Below are 26,616 nucleotides of genomic sequence, written 5' to 3'. Positions count from 1 at the left end.
CCGTTCCCCATTCCCCGTTCCCCGTTCCCCATTCCCCGTTCCCCATTCCCCGTTCCCCGTTCCCCGTTCCCCATTCCCCATTCCCCATTCCCCATTCCCCATTCCCCATTTCCCATTTCCCATTTCCCATTTCCCATTTCCCATTCCCCATTCCCCATTCCCCATTCCCCATTCCCCATTCCCCATTCCCCATTCTCCATTCCCCATTCCCCATTCCCCATTCCCCATTCCCCATTCCCCATTCCCCATTCCCCATTCCCCATTCCCCATTCCCCATTCCCCATTCCCCATTCTCCAATTCCCCGTTCCTCGTTTTAAAGATAGCCAATCCAAGCCGTAACATAACAGCTAGAATCTCCTGGCACGAATAGAGTTTCGGTGTGACATTTTATTGAAATCGCGGCGTAATGTATTAATTCATGACATCAGCTGGTGTTGAGTTTCTTTTAATGTAAGTAATGTTTGACTGAATTCTTTTTGCAGGAACATCAATTCTTAGATATCATTAAAATATTGATTCATCCTTTATTCGTATTTGTAAGAGTTTTCAACTGAAACACTACCCAAACTCTCACTTGATGCCTTTAAAAGTTCATTATCCAATCGGCGTCCTTTTAAAACTTGCCTGTGAGCGACAACTGCACTCAAGTCACGCCTCGATGCCGTTCTCCTTAAAAATTCAATCAAGCAAGTGAAACCTTAGTTTCACCTGTCAGTCACTTACACTGGGTAGAAACAAAGCACAAAGAACTTTTAACATTTCAGTGCGGGCAGACCGATCAGTCGAAAACTCACTCGAAAACTCACTCGGAATGCGTCTGTTTCGATTGAGATTTTATTAAATGGTAAAACAATTCGAACAAATAATCTCGCAGTAAACGAAGGCTTGATCGCAAAGTCTGACAAAACAGATTGTTTGAAAACAAAGGATTCAACAGGTTGAGCAGAAAATTTGAATTAAGTGCAGCCGATGAAGAGTGAACGTTAATCCAGTCCAATATCACTGTAAAAATAGAACGCCAGTACGAGATTCCTAATTTGAAAATATCTTACTTCCTTTCATTTCTCTTTGTCGTGTGGTATCAGTAGCACAATACATTTTCTTCGGGGGGTTTACAAAACAAAACCAGCAGGTTTTCTAATGGAGAAAACATCGAAACAATAACTAAAGACGTTAATTACCCGCTGAAAATAACAGATTGTATAACAAAGGCGACGATTTTTCACAATAACCAGAAACTGAAATTTCTGTGACTTTTTTGTGGTTAAATGGTGATTCAACGGCAGTTTCGAGCATAATTTCATTTCATTTTTACGCGTTGTTCGCGCGCAAATGATTTAAAGCTGCCACGCGCGCTCGTGTCTCGTTATGCAAATCGCGCGAGCTTTTGTTGTTAATGAAAAGTGACGTGTACAACTTTCACAAAACAGTATTGTGTCAGCTGACGAACACGCAATAATACAACCGTAGCGCCGCTTTTCTTTAACGTCAAGATTCAGAAAAACGACAGAGTCACAATTTTTTAATCTCGCGGCTGTTAGGGTAAACAGAAGTTGAAACAATTCGAGGATGGGCTATGGACTTAACCGATTTGTCACACACGTGGATCAAAATTTACTCTGTAGTATTTGCGCCGGTGTCTTAGAAGAAGCCGTTATTACACCTTGTGGACACTCGTTCTGCGATGAATGCTTACATATCTGGCTGGACAGACCCAACACAACTTCGTGTCCCACTTGTCGTTCGGAGGTTTCGCCATTCGATGTTATTCCGGTGTTAGCCCTCAGAGGGGTAGTGGAGGGCTTGGTGGTTCACTGTGATAATGATGAACACGGATGTAAAATGGTTTTAAAACTGGAAAAACTCCGAGCGCATGTACAAGTGTGCGATTTCGGGTTGATTGAATGCGGTGCGTGTGGAAAAAGCGTGAAACGGTGCGAGCTACCAGACCACCATGAAGAATGCGAGGTAATAAAAGACTTGGTTTCACGACACAAGAAGGTAAAAGATCAAGAACTTTCTATTGATAACCTCACAAAACAGATCGCGCTGTTGGAAGTGGATTTAAATAAGACTAAAACAGCCTTAAAAGAATCCGAGGGGGACGTGCGTCGCGTGAAACGTGAATTGAGGGAATTACAATTCCAGTTGGAAGTAAGAATGGGCGAGGAACAGGAGTTCGACCCGGACTGGGATCCAGAGTACAACTACGGCTATTCTCCTTCAAGCATCGCGCAGCTCGCAAGTCTGGTGTCGCGATATTTATTGAACAAGCCTTACTACATTGATCGCAACCGCATTTTTAACGCGGTGAAACGTTGTTATGATTACTATCACGGTTATGCTGGCTATTCACAAGATGTACATATGTTACTCGCCGCGAGTTACGCTAGTAACTGGTTTACCGACAATCAAAGATCTAACTTTGATTCGTGGCTGCAAAATCTGGCGCGAGAAAGGTTTTTGATCTCCGGCTAGTCTGAATGTCAAAGTTCCAAATCACATTCGTCTCAACGATTTCAGGCGATAAAATTTGCATTTTTCGTGACTAAAATTAAAACGAATTTCTATGTTCTAGCACGGTATTTTAGGCCAATGCATTGCTGTAATTGTACTAATATTTATTGTTAGAATTTGCGATCGCTTTAAATCCTACTCAAAGAAAATGATTAATCGTTGTCAAGCTTATATCTTTACAAATTATTCAACTAAACGATATAGCGCTGTGGTCATGGATTGTTAATAATACGAAATGAAGAGAAATTGTCCCTAAAAGCATGATGCTTTTTTGTCTCCACAATGCGAAAACAAAGGGAAATAAATGCGTGATATGTTTTGAATGAAAAGAGAATTTAATTGCAGTCCTTACAAATGAGGCAAAGGTGTTTTCCGCGTTGTCGGCCATGAAAGACTCGGCTTCTTGAAAAAACAAACAACTTTATACCCTGTGGCATCAGTCTCTTGGAAACACTCGCAAAGTACTAAAAAAACAAGAGGAAAAAAGGAAAAAAAGATAACAAATGTTTCGTCCTTTCTTCGTCATTTTTTAGCATGCCGAGAAAAATTCCACGCAACGAGTTTCAAGAAAAAAAAATCACCTGAATTTGTCATGGGTTTTTATACTCATAATCACAGAATTTCATCTTATCCCAAATAATTAATAATCTGAATTACAAAATACATTCGCAACTGCAAACTTGTCACGGTTTCTAAAGATCGCGAGATAAAAAATAATAATAATAATAAGCAAAAAAAAAAAACGAAAAGAGAGCGATTAGGTAATTGTATTTAAAATACAATATGTGACAGCGCGCGTCGGTTTGATGTTCCGTCCGGTTTTCAGCGACATCGAAACCGGCTTTTAGGTCAAGCGAAATTGTTTTTAAGGTTCAAAACATTATCGAACAATAGCTTCTACAGAAACGGTTAGAAAAAACGCCGAGTAACAACCTCATATTAAATATTAAAGCTCGCTGAAAAAATGTTAACTGGCTTGTGGCTACGTTAATCTCCTCGACTTCCCAACACATAATTTGGCTTTCGAACGCCAGAACAATGTGAAAAATAGTACAAAGATGTTACAGAGTGATTAAAAATTCTAATCGAGTATACTCGCGACAAAGCAGTCTTGGCAATGCTCAAACATTACAAAAATCTCTGTCTTGAACAATTTGGCACTGAATTTACCGACATGTTAACAGTGTTTCATACCTCACAAAATCTTTTCTCAGGGAACCTCACCCAAAAAGGCTTGTGAAACTGTTCCTAGATTTGTTTGCTTGTCGCTCGGAAGTACAAAATCCTTTATGTCAGGTTTACAAAAGTAGCCGACAAAGAGGCGCTCTTAAAAAGAACCGCTATACCACCATTTTCAGTAATGAAAATCATAAAACGGAAATTAACTCATCAAATAAAGTGTTAAGACCTTATTACATGTTATTGTGACCAACGAATTTTGTAAATATTCCACTCACATGATCTCTTCCGTGAATGTACCGACAGCATTTGGCAACCAGGTTTTACAAGTGTTATAAGAACACGAGGAGAATGCTACGAATTTCGCTGTTTTGGGAACAGTTTCACCAGTGTGTCATGTTGTTAAGACCAGACTAGAGGAAAACAAGTTGAGGAGAGATGTAATTGATTTTCAACTATCGGACGTTCTTGTAAAATTGGAATCTTCCTAAATTTTCATCTCAGTCAAAAATGCTTTTCAATCTTTTGAGAATTAGATGATTATATTACAAGGTAGATAAAGTTTGACGCCCCCACCCCGCAAACATTGAATTATGTCATACAGCGGAGAACATCTGGAGATAAATATAGAGACAAAGTCAGCCAATCAAAGCTCAGCAAAAGCATGCGACCGGTCCAAAGCGCGGGAAAACGTACGTCACTCAAGTCAGGTTTGGTTTCAGGGTTTGTTCTTGATTGGTCGAAAAACGAGTAGGTCTGCTGTGATTGGTTGGTGTAAGCTGACAGACCTCAACAGAGGGTCCATTATACTCTAGCGGTTTAGGCCTATTCTGAGTGCCGGTTAGCGGGTACATTCACATTTATCTGGCCGTTAAAGGTTACAAGATTATCCCGCGTTCACATGAAATTATAAATTGAGCTCGCGGTTTTCGGTTTTGCGTGTTTTTGTGGCGGTCACAATGAACGGTCAGACTGAGCGGTAACTTAATGTCCATGTTGCTTGAAGCTTCTCCCTCAACAAAAGATTGCCTTTTAGGGCTAGAAACAGTTTGTTCCATTCTCAAGATCTTGTGGTCTTTGTGAGGAGAAACACGATTATTTTAAAGCTATCATATCGCAAAGAATTTGTAACGTACTGTGAAAAGATCGGTTATGATGATAATCTTCCTACTAGTAGCGCGGTTTCGGGTTTTTAGGATAAAAAGACAATGGTCTGTGGTTTCGAAAGAACAAAATATGGCGGTTTTATACGGAATGTACGACCCCATATAATAGACCCTCTCAACAAAGTCTCAATTTCTTTAATAACTGAGCGGTGTGGAGTGCAGTGTGCCCTCACTAGTGTGTATGTGTGTGACTGATATGTACATCGAAATTTTTTTTAACCGAGGTCTCCTACGGGCTGGATCACTAATAAGAGTGGAATCTAAGCACAAAAGTATTAAAATGTTCCGTTTAAATATAGCAAGTGACAATTTTTACCTAAATCCCGACTAGTTAACCATGTTGAACTTTCTGTACACTAAAAGTTATGGAATAAGCCCCTTCACCCCTGCTAATTACAGAACAAGAAAACATTTCCTCGAACTAAAAGCTGTGGAAAAAATTAAAAACTAACTCTTAGCGAATTTCCGCCCATACATACCTTGCTTCACCATTAAAATGAGATTGAAGTGTCGACAAACCATTAATATGTCTTTCAAATGCATATTTAACATTAACCTTGTATATAAAAATACCATTTATGTACAATGTGATCCACCCAAAAACCTGTAACTCGTGGCCCCCTATAGTCAGTCATTCAACTGAACATTAAATGTACTATTGGCTAAAAGATTATCTTCCTAACTGTGATAAAAAATGTAGACTACAGTTTATCCATTTCTCAAGAATTGTGTTCAAGGGAGATGAGTTTAAAAATGTTAGATTCTACAATCATTTGCTATGAAAATAAAGACCTCTCACAGATTTTCACTCATAAGTGTCCTAAAAAATGGACAAAGTTAAAAAACTACTGAGTAAAGCTTATATTGACAAGGCTGAAATGCAATTGTGACTGGAAGAAAACGATAACCATAGCAATGCACTTCTCTCTCCCTGTCACAATATTGCTATTTGACTTTTTAGCTGCAGCACCAACCAAAAGGATTGCAAGCTTCCTGATAACCATGGCAACTGAAAGTGTCATTTTTTAGCAGATTTGTTCCCTAAAAGTTTCCTAAGTCTGTCATACCGACCAGATACTGGCTGAAGGTTCCCATATATGGGGTCCAGCCACATAACTCTATCCTCAAAACTCATCTTTTGCAGTACAGTGCTCTTGGTATAGAACCTTGAGAGCGCCTCCAAAGGCAGCTGTACCAGCGGCTTGGGAGGCGGTGATAGCTTGGGCTGTGTGGTGGAAACAGGATCTAGAGGTTCTTTAAGCCACCATCCAAGCGTAGTCTCAGGATAATCATCTTCAGCTTCTTCCTCTTCCTGCAACTCAACCTCTATCTCATCATCAGAGATCACTTCACCTTCTTCGATACTTTTTCTGGTAGTTCTCTTGATTATTTTCTTTGGCTCACCATTCTGGGTTGAACCGTTTGGTTCTGTGTGTTGTTGTTGTGTGGAGATGGGAGGCATGGACTTACTCCCAGAGTGTTTCCTGTAGCGTTTGAGAAGTTCCAGTTCCTCTGAGCCATACTGAACCCCAGGGTGGGAGGGAGAGTAACCAGTGTTGTCCTCTTGAGCACCAACTTCTTCTTTGTAATCATACTTTGTTCTCTTGGCAGGTGCAAGCTTCAAAGGTGACTCTGTTGAACCCAACTCTAACAAGGTACTTGTTCCACCTACAAAACAAAGAGTTTGACGTTATGAATTCTCTTTAGGCAATAAGCAAATCAAATAAAACATCCTCTCATAGAGCTGAAATGAAGGAGACATCACTAGTTTAACAATACAGTGGCAGATCCAGCCCTTAAGCTAAGGGGGGGAGGGGTGTTTTTGCCCTGCCAGCTTTTATTCCTTCTGTGGCCCTCCTAGATCCACCAATATTTTCATTTACCATGCATCTGGCCCCTAAACTTATCTAAAATTAATTTTCTAACTTTTCTTTTTTTTTTAAATCTAAACTTAGGTTTTCTTTTTTCTTTTCCTTTTTGTTTTTTTCTCTATCTAGGCATTTCTAATAACAAAGTATTGTAGATTATTTTTAATTTTTGTTTTCAATACTATTTATTACACTGTATGCATAATTTAAATATTTGGAAATTATCTTTAGTTAATACTCTCTTAACATATTTCCATGAGTCAGAGTTGCCTAAAATTGGCTTGACTTGAACTGCCTTAAATGAGGCAAAAATTAAAATAATCAAGGTGTATTTTTTAGAGACATAAAAAGGTAAAGTCTGCATATGAGCCAAGTGGCCCATCAGGCCGTTTTCTGTAGCATGAAGCAACTAGGAGTATTTCTACTTCCCCCTGGATGGGATGCTAGTCCATTGCAGGGTTACCCCGAGCAGTAAATCTGACAGAACCCATTTATACACGTGGGTGGAGAGAGGCACTGTGAGAGTAAAGTGTCTTGCCCAAGAACACAACACAGTGTCCCCAGCCAGGGCTCAAATCCAGACCACTCAGTCTGGAGACAAGTGCACTAACAATGAGGCCACTGCACATCCACAAAGAGAACCCAGGAAAAAACCTTTGGAGTATGAGAACTTCTGGCAGCCACAGTCATAGTAATGCAACATGCAGAGTTGTTCAGTCCAAGTTACAGTTTTGACTGCACAGTTGCTTCCAAATTCCCAAAACAAAGGCCTTTTACCTTCTTCCTCCACTTCCATGTCCTGTTCATCCCTTTGCAGCTCTGTTCTCTTTCTTTTCTTGTTATTTTGACCAGAAGTATTTGGCATTCCCCTCTCATGTCTGTAGTGAGCTGCTAAATTGTCTATATGTTGATGGCTCTGCATTGGCGGCATTCCTATCGCAGCAGATATATCTTTAACACCTAAAGACAAGAAAAAACCGCAAGCAAAACAATGTGTAGTTACACTGTCAAAAGGCTTAAGCATTCAGCTTAAAAATGACCTACCCGTAAATGACCTTTGAAAGGCTTTAAAAAATCCAAGCTAGTTTTAATCCTAAAATTTGAAAGTCAAGCTGAATAATAATGTAATCCTTGGCAGGACTGCAGACTGCAGACAGACTTCAAATCAGGGGTAAAAAAATTATGCAGACTGAGGGTAAAATGCAGACTTCAGATTGCAGACTGTAGGCTTTTTAACTGAATCATGTTACCATTTCTATCATTGAGAGCTAACCCTAAACAGGCTATCCGGAGCACTATTCAGGCTATCCAGAGTAACATTCAGTCTAACCGAAGTGATATCCAGGCTAACCAGAGTGCAGCCTTTCATTAAGATTAGGCTAAATAATCTTGTTTACGGTCAGCACTCGATAATGGAAATAACACGAGTATATACACCATAAGTCTGCAGTCTGGACTCAAACTTAACGCCAGCCCCACTCATTATTGCTTCATTGAGTCTTTTGTTTCCCCTTTGCAGATCAGAGTATATCACAAAATAATATCAACCTTTTTCATGCACTTCAAGTTAATTCTCCGCAATAATTTTTAAACTGTTGACTCACCTTCTGGAAGGGGAATATTGAATCCTGGAAACTCAATAAAAGAATTGCGAATGTTATCACCATCCTCACTGTCCTCCTCTTCAATGTAATCATTTACGTTCCCATCCCCGTCATACAGAAGCAAACTTGGTTTTGCCTCCTTTGGTAAATATCCTGGGGGATACCCCAAGTATCGCATTTTATAAATGTAAAAAGGCACATCTTGTTCACCAATCCCAAGTGCTTCTCTCAGCTTTGCACTTATGATCCCCGGTTTAAATTCTGAAAAGCGTTGCACTGATTTGTCATCACAATGGTACCTAGATTTTGAATACGCTGGCGAGGCAAACTTATTTTGGAATTCTCTCCTGTTTGCATTAATTTTTTCAAGATCCTGTGGTGCAGGACAGTCTTGAAGAACATGGCCACACTCTCCACAGTTAAAACAAGCTCGGCTTTGTTTTATTTTCACCTTTAGTGTCTCTTCACCGTGCAAAACAGAGAAATAAACCTGCTCGTATTTGGGAATAACCCAGCCATCGCTGATTGTCGGGTTGAAATCAATTAAAGGCAGCCCACAGCAGTCAATGCAATATACATCGTAGTACTGCAAAGAACTGACAACAGAAAACGGTGCGAAATGACCCTCTTGCTCAGCTAACCTTTCCAGCTCATAATTCATGTCGAAGATGGACGGTGGAAAATGTTCTTTGCCATACGACTCCCTCTCGTTAACGTCGTCAACACGCCGCTGTAAAGTTTGAACAAACTCTTCAATCTTCTCCCTGTTTCTGATTGACGTCCTGTTATCGAAATAAATCGCTTGAAAAAGAGGCGAATACCTTTCTTGTTCAAAATCGGGATCTTGGGTCGTACGTCCATGAGTCACTTTAAACATACTGACTAAACTTCTAAGCGCATTTTTCAGACGTAAGTTTTCTTCCTTCAAAGACTTTGATGATTTTCCCCCAGTAGAATCATCGTCCTTTTTCATGGTCTTTTTCTTCGCTTTTTCCACCTCAAATTCAGTGAAAAGAAGCTCTTCATCGAAGCAGTCCTCGTCCGCCATGATGGAAGTATACTAGTTTCCAATCTTTACCTGCCTCGCCCGTCCGTTTCCGTCATACACAGGTTGAGGCACAGGCTTCCCAAGCGGAATACATGTACAAGGGTATGGGACTGAAACTGAAATCAATGAATGCACGAGTAATTCACCGTATTACGACTTCTAGTCATTGTTTGGTGTCATTTCTTGTCATCCTGGGGTATTAACACGAGACTTGAACGAATTTAGGTTAATTTCACTTTATTTATTGACAGTTTTCATGTGCCGTCATCATTTTCCAAAATAAGAAAGTACCAATCCATCTGAAGTTTTAGTTTCATCAGATGTAAGACCCTCTGATAACTTGACGTTTCACAATGTTTAAGCTCAACAGGGTTCCTTATTATGTAATAGAGCACGTTTGAATTTCCAAGTTTATGCGTTGCGTGACATTAAAATGGCGCCAAGCCCAATAAGGCTGTTGACTAGGTCAAAAGATGAGTTTCTGCTCAAGTTTTTGCTAATTAAACAGTTCTTGCTCTAGAAGAAGTATTAATTTCAATGTGTCGGAGCTCTAGAGTAGTAACTTCTCGTTTTAAAGGTAAAGCTCAATGCCAGATGTTTCGCTTACTTTACGACCATACAAAGCTCTATAAATTTGAGTGAAACACTTTTCTGAATTACGCACCAATGAAAAACCGCACAGACTTAAATCTTGGCAAGGTTGTTTACATATCAATCATCTTTCATATCCCAGCTTCTTGACTTAATTTATTGAATGGTTATGCTTTCTCTTTTCTTTTCATGGCGTGACACTGCAAACCAGCCATTGGTGTGAATATTCAAGTTAGTTTTTAGTAGTGTTAAAATTAAATGTGCAAGACTTCTTCTTTGTCACTCATAAGAGCATCATGCGATAAATTACCAAAATTCCCTCAAATCCCGTTTAAAGACCCCGGGATGGCAAGAAATGACACCTAATCAATGATTATAAATCTTTCTTCAGAGAATTCAATCAAACACAATCCCTAACTTCTAAACAAATGCTTATATTACGCTTGGGTTACTTGAGGTTGAGGTGAACCACAGGCCCTGGAACAGCTACGTTTCTGGTATAATTTATGACAGATATATTTTTCTTGTGTCATTGACAGGGGCATTCCTGATCAACTGCCCTTTTTAACAATATTGGAGCAATGGCTAAAAAATAACACATCTGCCGCCCAACACCCTTTTCAATGCTACCTCCTACCCAACTTCCTTTTCAATGTTACTCCCCCCCCCCCCCCTTCCCACACACACACATGCACCTCCCTTTTCACTGTTTTACAGTAATGAAGCAAGTCTTTGGGGGGAGGGAGAACGATCCAAGTCACTCAAAAATAGTAAACCTTTTGACCATCAGTTTTATAATAATAAATTGATACAAAAAAATTAGTGCAACAACCAACACAATGTGACAACCTGCAATATACTGACATACCCAGTGGCCTGATCAATTCATGCTGTTATCAACTGCCAGCATAATGGTTTATGGATAGTATGGCTTCCATGTTTGTACCAAACGTATTTTACTATCTATTTTACCATCAAAATATCAGTCTTTCATTGCAATTTCTGTAAAATGGTTTATTAAGATGAAATATTACAAGCAGCGCGACGACAAGAATGACACTTAACACATACAAATCTCTAGCAAGCTTATTTTAAAACAAACATTACCCCCAAAAAATTATTAACATCACAGACATACCAGGCTACTGTGTATCTCTCTCTCCTCTACAAGGGCTTAAAGGTTTTTTTCTTATGTGGGAAGAATCTACTCAAAGATTTCACATTGCACAACAGATGTCTACAATGAACAACCCAACTTCAAGGAGAGAGCATGTACTGTACATTATTTAGATGATTATGCAGGATTACAGTATTAAAATCAAATGAAACCTTAAAAAATTCCCACTTTAAATGTTAGAGTTCTTATAATCGCAGTAGCACAAGGTATGAGGTGGTTCTGAATTTGTAAGATGAGCACAATGATTTTCCTTCATAAATTAAAAGAATGAACAAAGCAGTTTAAAATACTACCATTTTCACGTCTTACATTATTCAGTTTATCAGTGAATCAGTGATTACATTTTATACAAGAGATCTATGCCCAACTATGCACAGTTCAAGAATTCAATTTAGTTTGGACAACAAAACTCCTGCATTTTGTTAATGTTCTTGTTTATTTATTGAAATAAAAAAGTGGTTGGCAGGCAGTCATCTCCAATGGAATCTGTGTCATGTGCCATCTAAATAGGGTTCATCGTCGTTGTTATGAGACCAAGTATCGCCATCATCATCGCCAAGGTTACCATCCAAAGCATCACTCCCATCATTGCCCGCATCAATTGAAAGAGGACAAGCTTTGGCTATGCTACCTGATGACATGAAACACAATGATCATGGCCTGTTGGTATCACTATAAAATAAAAGTCATTCTTATCAAATATTTATCAGGAAAACCCAGAGTTCTTGCACTCAAAGATAAAATCATCCTGTACTCAAAACTGGGCACGGAGAGCGGGCAAATCAGGCCTAAATATGAGGTACCTATCACAAAACTGTCAGCTCAAGCTGTTCAACTAACCTTGAGCATAACACCATTGAGTCTGGAGCTCTCACCAGCTTTTACTGCACATTGAGCACTCTCAGCCTACCAGTACATGTATGTGTATGCTTTGCAAACATTTTTTTATTATTCTGTGTATAAAAAGCCCCAACAAAAATCAAAAAGGTTTGGGCCAGTTGTCCACCAAAAATGACATTATTATTTTACAAGCAGAAACAGGAAAATAACTTGCTTTCGAAGCCTTTTGCCTGGCCAGTAAGAACTGAGCAACCTCAAGTTACAGTGTCATAAAATCCTGTGCTGCTGCTGATGCGTGTGCTACATGTCACGTAACAACTGGAGACAACACCACATTGGAAGCTATTTTTTTGGTTTCAAAAGCACAAAATCACTAGATCTACTAGTTGCCCAAGGCAATAACAATCGACAATAAGCACTTAATGACTGACACCAACAGTGAGTTTTTTTCCTTGAGACCCTCAATGTTGCCCGAGGTGAAGCTGAGGGGAACATTGAGGTCGAGAGAAAACAAATCTCACTGTTTCCCATGGGACCAGTCACTAAGTGTTTTGTCATACCTTCCAACTCAAAAATAGAAAACAAAACTGCAAAAAAAAACTCATTTGCTTGGGGCTGGCTGGCTCACAAATTTACCGTGGTTTCAAAGAGCATGGCCTAATCATGTGCAAGTCAAAAATTCAAGTTGAGTTCAAGGGAGTTAGTGAGTTCTGACCCACGACATGTGACATGTTCTCCTCCAATCAGAAAACTTATTTGAGTTGGGAGGTATAACAAAGAGTCTTGAATCAGTTTCTTCATTTTACCAATAGACATAACATTTGTACGCACTTACAGACAAATGACACTGGTGCAAATCTTTTGCTGAAATTCATGCTGGTAGACATTCCAACAGTTCTTGTTCCTTTCAGCCTAAGAAAGGGAAGAATGTACAAGCAACTGAATAATCAAGCCAAATAAAGCCACGTGCAACTATCATATTGTGCCAGTTAATTTTAAACATTAAAATCATGCCACATGGGCCTGGAATATCTTTTTATCCAAAGTAGTAGTGCATACTATACTTACAATCCGTTATCAGTACTAAGAAATGACTTCAGTAATGGCGATGATCCGCTTCTACTGGAACCTGTAAGGAAAAGATCAACTTAATAACACAGCGTGTTAAGTCAAGATCAACTACAGGATGAATCAAATAATATGTCAGCTTATCATCTCTGTGCCATGTGTTGGGTTACTTACTCTGTGAGACATTCTTAGCGAGGGAAGACGACAAATGCTGCAAGAAAAAATGAAACAGTTTTAATACTAGCAAATAAAGGGTTCAATGAGGTTTGAAGACCGTTTACCTTCAAAGCAGTCGAACGCGAAAGAGACCGAAGGCAACGTGCTGCAGCCGCCATTTTGAAATTACCGCTGTTCAAACATTGCCTTCTCGTGTCTGCGCGCGGTGCTTGACGGGAAATAAACAAGATGGCGGCGTTGTCTGTACGTTGTGTTCGCTCAGTAGCGCGAGCTTCGATTCAAATCTCGGTAAGTTATCTTGATAAGCAAGCTGAAACGGACGCACACAACTTCTAACGTAGCAAATTTATTTCTTATTTTCACAGAAAACGGCTTTGTCTACGAATGGCGTATCACAAAGTGAGTGGCTTATTCTACAACTTGGTCTGTGTACTGTAAACAGGAATTAGGCTTATGTAAGCTTATGTAACATAAACATAGGCGTAAGCGTAAATGTCTTAATTGTTTATATTTCTAATTGTTTTTTCAGCAAGAAGTATATCTTCTGCAGTGGGAAAGTCTATTCTTAGAGACTGTGGATTGTAAGTACTGAACCTTCTGCAAAATTGAAATATGCCTGGCAGAAAATCCCTGATAATCAGAAATTTTCACGGATCTCAGACCAGTAGTCTTATTCAGACCTCTTCAGAGTATTCTATGCTTATTTGGAAATGCCAAGTGATTCAAAGAATCATTTTGATATTTCCAGAGCTTTAAGCATACTGACTCACAATTCAAATATTTTTTTCAGAATTTTCAACAAAAAGGCTTACTCAAGCCTGCTAAGAATGTTCTATGTTTATCAAGAAATGCCGAGTGATTCCAAAAACTATTTTGGTTTTGCAGTGGACAAATGTTTCTGTGATTGGGGATACCGAAAAAGTGCATGTTAATTTTGGTCAGACTCCAAGGTACTATCAAATTTTTAACCACTCATTAACATGACAAATTTGCATAAAGTAATCATGGTGGTGACAAGGTGATTTAAATTAAAAACTAATCACTGTTTTAGAAGCACGTAAGCCTTGTTCACACTTGGGACATAACAGTGAGGTCACACAAAGGCAAAAAAGTACCCTTTGTTGATGTTCTATATCACCAGTTGCAGGGTTCGACATCTGATCAGCTGTATAAGTAGCCACCAGGCTAGTCATTTCTGAAATTTACTAGCCCGAAACACAACTTTGTAGCCCAGGTCAGTTTCCCTCTCAGGCTCTATTTTCACATTCCTTACTTTGCCCCTTACAACATATATGAAAAGAAAGACTGATCTAGCATGGGCCTCATTGGTTTCTAGCTTAAAGTTTGTGTTTCCACCAAACATGAACCTGAATGATCATACCTTCTGCAAATGTCGCAGAACATCTTACCCTCGTTGTTCATAACATGATACTGGAGCCACACAAAACTTTCTTTCCACAATAGACTAAATGCTCTTTTCCTTTTATTGCTCTCATTTTTCCTACTTTTTTTTCTCTTCGGTTTCACTGGTCTCCGCTTTTTTGCGTGGTAGCGCTGCTTTATTGCTCCATCTTCTCTACCATCGCTTCAAGTGCGAGGTGATGTGCATGGCATTGCAAGATGGGTACGGAGAGAACTGGGGAGTACATTTTCCAGTAAGCATAGGGTCTGGGTTCCAGTGATATTTTACGACAAGATAGATGCCACAGAGTGGTACTTTTGTACTTTATTTATTAATATCATCCCTGCAATTAAAAGTCTTTTGTTTTCTTTAACAGTTATGAACTTAAAGCGCACAAAATAAATATTAATTCTTTCAATTTTTCTACTAGCCCTTGGGCTATTAAACATGATGTTTTACTAGCCCAACCTCATTTCCACTAACCTCGGGCTATTGGGCTGGTGGAGATGTCGAACCCTGCAATGTGAACAACACAACATAACAACATGAAAGGGACTTAATGACATATTAAGCATAATAACATAAGGAAAGATTAATCTTTTCCTTATGCTGTTATGTCAGTGTCATTATGTGAAGTGTGAACTAGGCTTAACTGAGATAACTTGTTTTAGTCTAGATTCTTTTCAATTTTATCAATGTGATTTCTTGTCTTCAAGGCTCAAGACAATAGCAAGAGATAACATAACAAGAAATCTTGCCAGAAGACACACTAGATTATCAGCAGCAGTGAGTAAGTGCACGCCTTGTAAATCAGATATTCTTAATGTCCACTCATTCTTGAGCTGTAAGGTTGACAAATGCTCAAGTATATGTCAGGAAGGCAACCTGACAGTTTTTTCACACGCATTACTGTACATGGTTATTTCTAAGTTAATGTTTCCCATTGCCGGTAGTGACGATGACAATAGAAACTGTCAAAACATAATAGTGATAATAATAATCAACTTTATTTATTGAGGGTAGCACACAACAGTAATCACTGAAAAACCTGTGGCCCTTCCATAAAACTTTTAAGTGTTGTATTTTTTTTCTAAAAACTGCCACTTGCCCTCTTTTATCTAGACCCTCTGGAAGTTATGACTTATCAGTGACATACTTGGGTTGCTAAAGTGTAATGGTGTCCCAGTATCCAGGGTACCACTTCACTATCAGCTGCCAATAGTTCACCACCAAAATGAGGATTGTAAGGAATGTTCCGCTCCTTTTTTTTTTATTTTCAACTCTTTTCTTTGTGTTTGAAAATATTTGTCTGTGGATCATTTTTGATATGACTGCTTATTTGGGCTACCAAAGTAGCCTGCAAGCTTTGTGCTTCAGGTGCCCCCCTCTCCCTCCCCTTTGAATGCAAGCCATGCAGGCCACTTCCAAAGAGGTAGCATTAATTGTAGCGTTTGCCTTTATTTAGATCAAATCTTGTTTACTTCTGTTGTGGATATAATATGTGAAGAGGAAGAAGGAAATGGGGACGATGAACTTACCACAGAGCTTGTAACTGAAGAAGATGAAATATTGACAGTCTGTCAAACTCTTCGGATCTTGTGGAAAATTTGCTCAAAACTTTGTGAAGCTGAGGGCAATCTTGGGTTTTAATTTTGATCCCAAGATATTTAGCATTGAAAAGGTTTTGTCGTCACTCCACAATGCCTCCCTTCCATCAAGTGGTGATAAATTTTGGCATAATTTCGAATTAGGCTGTGTTACAGCCACTCTCTCTGAAAGAAAACTCAGAGCCGGCTGTAGCACAGGCCTATTTTGAATAAGTGCTATTATTGGAAGTCGAGTTAAGCAATTTTATTTTTTGATCCCCATAGGTTTGGTGATCTTAAACCCATCAGTGACGGTGGAAAACTGTGAATCAGATGACGATAGTTTGGAGGCAGTTTGTGGAGATGATGACGATACATTTTCGTGCTGCGAAGATGCAATACCTGGTCTCTGAAATTTATAACTTGCAAAAAGAACTGTAAATGGCTGTAATAGGGTCTGTAATGGTTTTAGTGCTCTGAAATGTTGGTCACTGTTTCTTTTTATTAATAAACACATTGTCCTATTCATATTTTTTCCCAAGTCTCATATTTTGTCTTATTTATATTTTGTGTCTGAATTGTTTTTGTTGGGAAACGTGATCAAACACAGTCTTTCGTGTTTGATACATTACTTCATGAACATGTTTTATTGTTGAAGTCGATCTTTTCATTACAATCTCAGGAGAGAAATTAATGATCATGTTGAAAACACTTCATCTGCTTAGTGAGTTTCCAAGATAAAGTCGTCGGATAGTTTTCCACTACTTTATTTGTTCTCCATTTTAGCCCCTATTTCCGTCCATTTGGAGCCAAATTTAATATTTACCCAGAAGGCGGTAGAAAGAAATCAGGTAATGATGTTCACACGAATGCAACCTCGGCGGCCAGAGTAATACATGATTCTTCCGTTTCTTCCAATTTTATAATGTTCCCGAGTTATCTTTAGATGCTCGCCGTGATGCTGACCGATAAGCGAGCAGACTCGTGGTTGGGGTTTTTTTCAGACAAATTGTTTCAGCCGGCTTGTTAGTAAAGAGTGTGGCATAGAGTGTTGGGACCTGATGTGACTGAATTTGACATACACGAAGTAAACGTAAGTTGTAATTTGTACCTTGGATTTCACTCTGTAGCTTCAATCACTTTGAATCTGGCAGTCATTCCCTTGATAGATCTTGATATCATTATTTCACAAAATTTTCTTCATGTTCGAGAGATTTGTAGCCCAACGGATGTCAGCATAATAATGGAAAAATCATTACAAGTTGTAGATTGACGTTTTGATTTAACAACACTTAATATGTATTTATTTTTAAATGTACAACTAAATCTGAAATTTTTGAATCTGAACACTGCAAGTCGCCTGAGCAATGAACTTCGATTTGGTATCAACTCATCCAGTGAGAGATTATTATCTTGGTATTTCAATCTTGATGTCATTCCACAGTATTTACTCAAACTGAAAGAAAAATTTTAGACAATGTATTTTAACTTAATACGGCTGTACTCGCCGCAAGCTTCAACTTTACTTAAATATATATCGAATTTGATTAAATATGCTAATAGTAGACGTAGTAGGGCCACGCGTTGCTAACTTGATATATTACGCAACTGACTAGCATTGAGAACGTTAAAAAGATTTTCACTTACAATCCCTATGTTAGTTTGTCAACGGCATGTCTAACGTCCACTGGTGGAGAGACTGTACCCCTGAAACGTATGGAAGACTTTTTAACATTATCAGCGCCGAGAAAAATGCATTCAATTTTGAATTGAAATCATCCAGTGTGGCAATTCTTCAATAATGACCACTTATGAGACAATAATGTATCAACCTCAGTAGCACAAGACGAAAAACCCTGTTTTCATTATCTTAATACGCACATTCAAGGCTACATCAGGCCAGATGAATTAACAGCTTTTTTTTGCCCATTGAAAGGTTTCAACACCTTGGCAGCGCGTTTAACCAACTTGACCGCCTTTGTGGACAAAAATTTCCTAATTGTTTGATCGCGTCCCTTCTCAGTGAAGGCTACTTTGAAAGAAAACTGATATTTTTTGTTTAATTGTTGCGAGACTAGTTAGGGTTAGGGTTAGGGTTAGGTTTACTGGAATCGACCAATGACTGTTGACAAGTTTTACACGAGTCTTTCAACCAGTACCATCATGGTTAAACTGACCAATCACTTTCAACGGACCAGACCATGACCATCGATTGACAAACACTACTCACTTGACTCTGAAAATGACTTCCGCTCAGGTTGTCGAAACGTCAGAGTCACCAACAACAGTTCTTTTCAGAACTACGCTCACCCGGACGATCACACTATACGAACTACTGATACTCCTGGGTTCAAACCATTTAATATGTGCTTCTGTAATCTTAAAACGCAATTTAATTTATGCTACGATGTCGCTCCCCAAATAAGTCAAATAACACATGCATGCATAGTAATGATACGCTGAATTAAAGTCTCATGAAAAGGACAACCTGACGCATTGCGGTGGATAGATTTTGGTACCTTTTAAAAATAAATTCGTTTCAGTACTTTACAGACATGAATTTGATTTTCTTTTTCAGAGTGCTGAACGTGTAATGGAAATGAAATCAAAGTACTGTCGTTTTGTCTCCTCGTAGCTATTCTGGTATTTGTTGAAGAGTTTTTCGCTTTGAGCCATTTTGTGTCAATTCATATCGCCAAAAAAGTAAAAAGAGACAGGAAACGGAACGAAGAACCAATGACCGATGATGAACAAACCAATGCATCGCTCACTGTAAAGAAAACCTCGACCTTTAACAGTGAAAGGGAAACTTGTTTTACTATAGACGTCTCTCTTCTAAGATTTATCTCGGAAAGGACCTCCTAATGCATTCCAGTTCACCTAGTTTAGAAATAAACCTAGCGGGGTTACCAGCTACTTCCTCAGTCACAATGAACGCTTGTTGTGCCGCAACTTCGCAACTTTGGTTTCCTTACGCGACTTCTTCGTTCATCAATTTCGAAATCACATTTGTGTCGATCGATAATTTTCGAATTTGTGATGATCATTCATTTATCAACCGCATTTACTGATAGAAGGCTTATTTGATGTGATTGATTCCGATCAAGAGATCATCATGGTCTCTTGTTCCGATGGCGATAGCGACGTGTTTATGGAAACGAACAAGAAGATTAAAATTAGGACGGAACAGAACAAACCCGGAAGACGACGAAAAAGACGAAGCTCATAACTTAGGAGTCAAATTTTTTCACAATAGAATTGCTTCGTTTAGGTTATATATCTGGTATAAAAATACAAGGAAAGTTCCAAAAACTGATTTTTAATAATGAATTTCACAGCTGTGGCTTAATAAAGCGATCAGCGATTAGAAGCACGATGACTGTCTGTAGCCTAGATTTGTTCACCGACACTAAAGTGAAAAATCGTCTGGCTATCAAGAGAAAGCCGTGTAAAACATGTTTGCAACTGACACAGTGAGGAAATTAGTTTGCCGTACGAACGATAGCATCTAGCCAAACCCATTTTATAGCGCGCAAGGGACGGGGGGAGGGGTTGAGCAATTTATTGGGGCATGAAATTTTTTTTCACACCCAGATAGGTTGTGCGTGTGGGTTTTTTTGGTGGGCAATAGCTTGCACTTTTTTAACATCAAATATCAAAATAATGATAGTAGAAAGCACTTGCTCGATTTTTTCCCTATGGCTCCCCTTGCACGTTTCAGTTCTTTCAACGGTTTTCGCTGTGCAAGATTTTTAAGGTTTTTTGGAAGATACCCATTCCTCTCGCCCTCCCCCCCCCCCCCCCCCAAAAAAAAAAAGAAAAATTGATGGTCCGTCCCTAACAACTCAGCTTTTGGTGATACTGTACATTTAACCAAAGAGGCCATAATCTCACTGCCTAGTGCGCAAGTCGAGTGGAGTTAATGCCTGGCGCGTAACAAACGGTATAAATTAAAATCAGCATATAAATATCATTAAAATTAATTAAACATGTAAGCCACCTGTTAACTGAGCTGGTGGTAAAACGGAATAGAAGTTGTCCAGCGTCAAACAAAACAAACCACTCAATGCAAGAACATGGATACCTCAACATCAGCAGCCATTACCGATCGACTGTACTTGATCAACTTCTTCAACAAAATGAATCAGATGCGCGACTCTGAAGTCCTGTGTGACGTCGTGCTATTGACCGAGGAGGGAAGTACAAAATTTTATGCACACAGAAGTGTTTTGGCGGCTAGTAGTTCGTATTTCTACGGGCTTTACACAGGCACTTCCCTTTCCAGATACACAAGAGAAACAATTTTACGGGGGATCACAGATTCTATCCTTCGAGATGTTTTGGGCTACATTTATACTGCCAAAATCTTGCTCACTGAAGAAAACATTGAAGATATTTTGTGTTCTTCCCATCAACTGGGCCTTGAATCTCTGAAACTGGAGTGCGAGCAATTTCTTATTCGTTATCTCTGCGTAGAAAACTGCGTCAAAATGACAGCTATGGCTCGAATCTATTCTTGCGAAAAACTTTTACGCGAGGGCAAACGGTTTATGATAGAGAATTTCCTGGAAATTCAAAGTTCTGAAGAATTCTTCAAGATGCCGGAAGAGGAACTGGCCGAAATAATTGCAGATGATGACTTAAACGTGAAAAACGAAGAGCAAATTTTTAATTCAATTCGCGCGTGGGTAAACTATGATGTTATGTCAAGGCGTGACTCATTTTCCCAGTTGTTAAGTCACGTGCGACTGCCGTTCATATCACGAACGTTTTTACTTGGCACAATCGATAAAGATCCACTTGTGACGTCATCGTCGGCAAGTAGAGAGCTGATAGCCGAGGCCCTGACGTTCAAAATGGCAAGTCACAAGGAGAAAAAACTGCTTCAGAATGAAAGGACCAAGCGAAGGTAAGTATTTAATAACCCTGCATTGAACTTTGGACCATTCACGTACGAAGTAAAGTTTGATATCGAAATTTTCTTAATTGATATACTACTTTCCGTGCATTTCCCATGGCGTCGGTATTGAGAAGCTGTTGCTTTACTAGCTGTTGCTTCTCAGTTCTCAGGACGTATAGACAGGTTAAAATACTGCTGCAGATCATTTTTTTCAGTCTAGCTTCCAGACCACCTCTAATAATTACGATATAAATAGTTTTTCAAAAATTTGTAACCGTCACTTTTGAAAATGTACGTCGACTAGCATACGAAACGTCAAGTTCTGTATTGAAATGCGTTGGAATACAATGTTTATCACCGCTGTTTGTGTTATATTCTTAATGAAGCCACGATGGTCTAAGAACAAGAGTTTATACGATATTGAATGTCATTTTGTAATTTACAACAATCTTTACTAACTGTAACTATCCTTGTTCCTTTTATGCTTGAAAACTCAGTTCAGTCTTTAACATTGTAAAGTCTTCTTTTGTTGCGATCTAAAAGGTCTAGCACAAAATGTAATTCTTGAATTAGCTAATAAGCCCCAGACCTCAACGGATGACCTACAAGCCGGAAGTAGATCCAGAATGCAATCTGGACTTATCTTGAATCTTTTCCCTTTATGAGTACGATAGGTGGAAATCTCACTTGACAGATGTCATCATCTTGGTGGGCGGAGTCATCGAAAATGACGCTCTACCATGCTGCCACTGTTTTAATCCGCTGACCAGTAAGTGGTACTGCTTGTCTCCAGTGATTGACAGTCGGTTGAACTTTAGCCTGGCCAGGCTACACGGCTGGTTGTTTGCTGTGGGTGGTTCCACACCTGGGGAGAACATGACTGTTCTCTCGACGGTCGAGAGACTGGACCCTAAGTTTAACACCTGGGAGAAAACGACTCCACTTAGTGCAGGTAAAGTGTGTCTGTGAGTGGGGTAGGGGAGAGGGGGAGTGATTTGCTCGTTTAAAAAAATCCACAAGTGTGACTTACACTCAAAGAAACTCGTCAGACCTGCGTTTAAGCTATGACAAGTTGGCCATATGTCGAAGTCAAACGATACAAATGTCTAAATCTGATGCGATGAACTTAATGATAGGCCACTCGAGTGAACGGAATAAACAGTCATAATACTGAATTTCTCGTTGCCGAGAAATCTTCAAAATCCACAGATCGGTTAACGCTATCTTTGAGTGAAGTAAATTTTTTCTTCCTTTCTATCGGCTGAAAACTTTTTTTAGCTTCTTGACATTGGCATTCTACCAGACAAGTCCCCCTTGGTCGCGTCTTTCGCTTTTGCTGTACATGTAGAGTCTAGGAGGCCAAAAAATAAGGGCTGATTCCGCCTCTCAATATATATACAATAGCCTCCATTTGGCGCGAAAATATGCTCGGTGTTTTTCCTCGGACATTATCTGTTCCGAGTAGCGAACAAAACTGCGAGCTTTGAGGAACAGATAATGCCCTTGGACAAATATTCAAGCATATTTTCGCGCTGGTGAAGGCTATTGTGTTTATTATCCTTCAAACATTTTTCGCAACACGTGCAGTTTTGAAACTGGGGAATATCACTCGGATATTCCACCAGTTTTAGCTGGAGCGTATTCAGGCACATGACGCGTTTAGACCAATCACGTGTGAGCGATAATGTTTGCTGGATTATAAGCGGGTATAGTTGTTGAAAAATTACAAATAGCATCTTATGCCCCAGGTTGTATCTTATGCTCCAGGTTGTTTAAACCATGAGGCCGTAGAGCTCCACGGGAAAATCTATGTGGTTGGAGGAGTCCTGGGAAGCAAAAATCAAGAACAAACGATGGAGTGCTATGATCACGTGACGGAATCCTGGTCTTCCCTCTCCCCTCCACGCCAGAGGCGCTATAATCACTGTGCTGTTTCACTTGACGAATACATTTATGTTATTGGAGGTAATGATCTCCGAAAGTATTGTGATCGAACTAACTAATTTCAGTCACTTCAAACAGTAGCTGGCTAATTAACAACTAACTGTTCTAATTGTATTTTTACAGGGATTTCGAAAAACAACACATTTTTGAGAACGGTGGAAAGATATGACCCTCGACAGGATAAATGGAACAACGTCTCCAGCCTTAACACACCGCGTAGTGGAGCATGCGCTGTGGTGCTGATGGGGAAAATTTTTGTGATGGGAGGAGGATCAGACGTTCGGAAAATTCTGAGTTCATGTGAGATTTATGACCCAGGTGCAGATAAATGGTCTTGTGGGAAAGGTAAATGTTATAAAATACTCCGAAAATCCCAAGGTTACAACATTGATGACATTTTATGTTGTCGTGTAAAATGGCTACCTGCAAATTGTGAGTAAATTTAGTCTGCAAGCGACTGTTGTATTCCCATTTGTAGATCAACGCTTTCTCAAAAAAATGAATATGGATTAACTTCTGATCTGATCAGCTCCATCTGAAACATTGTAGTTGTTTCTAAGTCAAGGCAACTTAATGAAGAATTTAATTCTCAAATAAGTTTTGTTCTGACGAAACGTCAGGCGGAGATGAAACCCAGTTCATCTTTTGAGTTATTTGTCGTTAAAACATAACGCTTGCTATCACGCACACGTTTGCACAAACACGCGAGCTTTGCCAAGGATATTTTTAACTTTACTTATATACAAAGGTAGTCCGCTACGTACTGAAAGTTTATTGAAATTGCGGGCTTAATACTTCCACCAGTAAGTGGGAACATAAAGCTACCTTTGACTATTTTTCATTTCCGCAGAGATGAAGACCAAACGTGACCGCGCAGGAGCCGCAGCATTTGGCGGGAAAATCTACGTATTCGGTGGTTCGTATGGTCACGTGGCTGTGACGTCAGTGGAGTGTTATGACTGGAGAGAAGACGAGTGGTCGATCATAACAGAGTTACCATACCCCCGGTATGGGTTCCGCTGTGCAACGACATCTGTCAGTAGAGACATGATGGCAGAGGTTACCCCCGCTAAACCGAAAAAGCCCAGTCAGGAAAATCTGATTTAGAAGGTGGACAGCAAGGTGGACTAAAAGCCATGCTGTTTTCTTGATCAAGGAGGGTGAAGCAAGGGGTAGAGAAGTTCGTGAGTTGGTAAACAGTGAGAACATTGAAGAAAGCGGAAAATTGGGAATACATTGCAACATTTTCGCATTTCTTTGTAAAAAGTCGAAGAGGCACTCTAATTTACGCTTCACATGATAACCATAATTTCAAGAACTCAAATGCGTGCCTATATAACTTTGAATTAAGAATTACAAATTTTGGTTTGATTTTCAAAAGCTGAACGAAGAATAGCCATTCTGGGCGGTGACAACCACTCGACAGTAACATTAGCTAGGATGCGAATTCAAGGATATGTATAAATAGGCACTGGACAAAGAGAAGTTGATGAAAGTACCTCAGTATTTCTACAAGAGGCTCAGTTTCCAAGTTTGCCGTTTTCTAAAACAGTCGTTGCAATATCGAATTTTTTTAAAGTAGTTGCTTTCTATGTATAGCCAGATGACGCCCATCTAAGTGTACCTGTTTATACACAAGCTAACTATATCGAAACCTTGTCAAGTTTCCGCGTGCAAAAAAACAGCTGTGTGTCGATTGTCTAATGAAAGACTGATTGCGAATCAAATAGTGGTATTATTCCGTTTAACGAAACAACTACAGTATATTAGTCGTTCTATGGTGACATCTTTCGTCGAAAGAGAGAATAGAGAAAATTGAGAATAGAGAAAAATGCCTGAATTCTGAAGGGCTTTATATTTAACAGGAAATAAAAAACTGAGAACAATATCGCACAATCCGGATGTGAGTCGCCTTATTTTAACCCTGAAACAATGCAATCTTTTTTGAGACTTGCTCCCAGCTGCTTTTACTTCAGTTATAACATACATGAAAAAAATTACTCGATTCTGATGGGCTGAGAGCAGTGCAGTTCAAGTGTAACACCAGTGTAAATTACACATCGTAATTCTGGATTATGATTGGCTGGAAGACAGTAAGAAATTTTCCAAGCCAATAATATCACGTAAAATGATGTCGAAAATTTTGTGCGGTAACTTTGAAAAAAGTTTTCTCGAATGAGAAAAAATGTCTTCAAGAAAGATCTTCCGGCACTTCCTCCACGCGAATTTTTTCACGAAGCGGCTCGTGCAATTTCAGCTTTTTGAAAAACTTACTCGTGCAAATTAATTCCAAATTGAACTCGAAACCGTATGATTACCTATACAAATTGGGAGGGGCGGAAAAAACCCTGGGAACGAGATTGGAACTGACTGAGTCATAGTTTCTTAGCAGGAGTCATGTGAGACATTCCTATATTACAGGGATAGCTTTTAGACCAAGTCCGGCTTATTTCTCTTGATTTCATCACAAATCAAAGCAGTTCAGTACACACGGGAAAAGCGAAACTGAGGGTCGTGCGTGTGGGGATTGAAACGTATTCAAGTTGATTCTGCTGATTTGACACCTAGGTGGTGGCATTTGCAAATTTTGTCCCATAGCCATTTTTGTGGCATGTTTATTTTCAAACCTTGCTTTTCGTCAACAACAACATAACCTTATTTGCACTCATACCTAAAATAAAGTGTGCAAAAATAAGTTTAAAAAAACAGAAAACAAAACGAGTACAGGACTGCCCGAAACAACCTTGTATAAAAGCTTAGCAAAACTTTGATTCTCCATACCACTTAATAAAACTGTACTAATTATTCACCTTTTTCAAAAGAGTGTCCTCGATCACACGGCCCTGTGTTTTTGTAACGACAAAATAAATCGTTTATAAAGTATACAATTTTCATTTGGGTCATCTGGAGTGATAAATAATTCCACGACAGTCAGTTCGCACGCGCTATACTAGCCAGTGCTAAAAATAATTCCCTCTGCATAAATGAGAGTATACGGGGAAAGGATGTAAGATTCTGAAATTCAATTTGTGGTTGAACTGATATCAAACAACTTGATATTAGCCTTCAGACTGAAATGAAATACATTTTTAGAAATGACATAGAACAGTCTCTTGTCTCCCTTTCTTCCGGCTTACCATGAATAAAACCTTTTTAAAAATTTAGGGGAGAAAGGTCACGTTTTCAGCATGAACTATGGCATTTTGATAGCCTGGTTTAATACCACATTTCATAAAAGCTCACACAAAATGTTTTTCAACCCCAGTTACAATTTCTGTGGTGTGTTCTTGGTGATATGGCGACGCAAATGAGGTTTTCAACGCCATCATGGGCTAACTGTGCAAACTAAGATTAATTGAAACCATAATAGTGCCCACAAAATTAAAATTCGTAAAGACAGTAATCAGTGTATGAAAGTAAACTTGAAACCCTAGTAAAAACGTACACAATCTATGCCAAAAATATAACTGAGGTTGTTGAATGAATTTGACCTCACACAAAGATAGAGATTTTGAATTAATAGCAACGCAAACAGCGTTTTATTTGGA

General features: G+C 39.2%; 5 protein-coding genes across 6 annotated transcripts; 3 read left to right on the top strand and 2 right to left on the bottom strand.

The window, feature by feature from the left end:
• Window positions 1-1,448: 1,448 nt before the first annotated feature.
• LOC145485287 (E3 ubiquitin-protein ligase NRDP1-like) lies at window positions 1,449-3,314 on the top strand. Its single transcript, XM_081463975.1, has one exon. It carries the CDS (start codon window positions 1,571-1,573, stop codon window positions 2,477-2,479), a length of 909 nt encoding a protein of 302 aa, XP_081320101.1. The 5' UTR covers window positions 1,449-1,570; the 3' UTR covers window positions 2,480-3,314.
• A 1,794-nt stretch (window positions 3,315-5,108) lies between these two features.
• Window positions 5,109-10,663, bottom strand: LOC145485935 (zinc finger CCHC domain-containing protein 8-like). The gene is made up of 3 exons (XM_081464600.1): window positions 8,336-10,663; window positions 7,509-7,691; window positions 5,109-6,531 (listed from the first exon to the last, which is right to left on the bottom strand). Exons 1-3 carry the CDS (start codon window positions 9,381-9,383, stop codon window positions 5,882-5,884), a joined length of 1,881 nt encoding a protein of 626 aa, XP_081320726.1. The 5' UTR covers window positions 9,384-10,663; the 3' UTR covers window positions 5,109-5,881.
• Window positions 10,664-10,962: 299 nt separating this feature from the next.
• On the bottom strand, window positions 10,963-13,394 carry LOC145485938 (uncharacterized). Its single transcript, XM_081464605.1, has 5 exons — window positions 13,341-13,394; window positions 13,234-13,270; window positions 13,060-13,120; window positions 12,827-12,903; window positions 10,963-11,782 (listed from the first exon to the last, which is right to left on the bottom strand). The coding sequence occupies exons 1-5, from the start codon at window positions 13,392-13,394 to the stop codon at window positions 11,643-11,645; spliced, it is 369 nt and encodes a 122-aa protein (XP_081320731.1). The 3' UTR covers window positions 10,963-11,642.
• Window positions 13,395-13,464: 70 nt separating this feature from the next.
• LOC145485937 (uncharacterized) lies at window positions 13,465-16,792 on the top strand. 2 transcript variants are annotated; one of them, XM_081464604.1, is made up of 5 exons: window positions 13,465-13,524; window positions 13,602-13,635; window positions 13,766-13,817; window positions 15,355-15,428; window positions 16,510-16,792. In XM_081464604.1, exons 1-5 carry the CDS (start codon window positions 13,465-13,467, stop codon window positions 16,635-16,637), a joined length of 348 nt encoding a protein of 115 aa, XP_081320730.1. In that variant the 3' UTR covers window positions 16,638-16,792. The 2 variants fall into 2 exon arrangements, with proteins under 2 accessions (XP_081320730.1, XP_081320729.1); XM_081464603.1 differs by having other exon boundaries at window positions 16,104-16,592.
• Window positions 16,793-20,050: 3,258 nt separating this feature from the next.
• Window positions 20,051-26,529, top strand: LOC145485939 (kelch-like protein diablo). The gene is made up of 5 exons (XM_081464606.1): window positions 20,051-21,133; window positions 21,799-22,076; window positions 22,892-23,089; window positions 23,192-23,413; window positions 23,919-26,529. The coding sequence occupies exons 1-5, from the start codon at window positions 20,301-20,303 to the stop codon at window positions 24,173-24,175; spliced, it is 1,788 nt and encodes a 595-aa protein (XP_081320732.1). The 5' UTR covers window positions 20,051-20,300; the 3' UTR covers window positions 24,176-26,529.
• Window positions 26,530-26,616: the final 87 nt, after the last annotated feature.

Source organism: Orbicella franksi, chromosome 4 (genome assembly GCF_964199315.1).
Source record: "Orbicella franksi chromosome 4, jaOrbFran1.1, whole genome shotgun sequence".
NCBI classification, from domain to species: domain Eukaryota; kingdom Metazoa; phylum Cnidaria; class Anthozoa; order Scleractinia; family Merulinidae; genus Orbicella; species Orbicella franksi.
The sequence above is the reverse complement of the archived record's forward strand: the minus strand, read 5'-3'. Positions and strand labels throughout refer to the sequence as shown.

Excerpts from the sequence above, each read along its gene's own strand:
- LOC145485287 (XM_081463975.1), top strand. The coding sequence starts at position 1,571 with ATGGGCTATGGACTTAACCGATTTGTCACACACGTGGATCAAAATTTA.
- LOC145485935 (XM_081464600.1), bottom strand. The coding sequence starts at position 9,383 with ATGGCGGACGAGGACTGCTTCGATGAAGAGCTTCTTTTCACTGAATTT. Across the intron at positions 7,692-8,335 it reads CAATATTCCCCTTCCAGAAG|GTGTTAAAGATATATCTGCT; the intron begins GTGAGTCAACAG and ends TCTTGTCTTTAG. Across the intron at positions 6,532-7,508 it reads CATGGAAGTGGAGGAAGAAG|GTGGAACAAGTACCTTGTTA; the intron begins GTAAAAGGCCTT and ends TTTGTTTTGTAG.
- LOC145485938 (XM_081464605.1), bottom strand. The coding sequence starts at position 13,394 with ATGGCGGCTGCAGCACGTTGCCTTCGGTCTCTTTCGCGTTCGACTGCT. Across the intron at positions 12,904-13,059 it reads CTTAGTACTGATAACGGATT|GCTGAAAGGAACAAGAACTG; the intron begins GTAAGTATAGTA and ends TCCCTTTCTTAG. Across the intron at positions 11,783-12,826 it reads TGCACCAGTGTCATTTGTCT|GTAGCATAGCCAAAGCTTGT; the intron begins GTAAGTGCGTAC and ends TCATGTCATCAG.
- LOC145485937 (XM_081464603.1), top strand. The coding sequence starts at position 13,465 with ATGGCGGCGTTGTCTGTACGTTGTGTTCGCTCAGTAGCGCGAGCTTCG. Across the intron at positions 13,525-13,601 it reads GAGCTTCGATTCAAATCTCG|AAAACGGCTTTGTCTACGAA; the intron begins GTAAGTTATCTT and ends TTATTTTCACAG. Across the intron at positions 13,818-15,354 it reads ATTCTTAGAGACTGTGGATT|GCTCAAGACAATAGCAAGAG; the intron begins GTAAGTACTGAA and ends CTTGTCTTCAAG.
- LOC145485939 (XM_081464606.1), top strand. The coding sequence starts at position 20,301 with ATGGATACCTCAACATCAGCAGCCATTACCGATCGACTGTACTTGATC. Across the intron at positions 22,077-22,891 it reads AACGACTCCACTTAGTGCAG|GTTGTTTAAACCATGAGGCC; the intron begins GTAAAGTGTGTC and ends CTTATGCTCCAG. Across the intron at positions 23,090-23,191 it reads ATACATTTATGTTATTGGAG|GGATTTCGAAAAACAACACA; the intron begins GTAATGATCTCC and ends GTATTTTTACAG.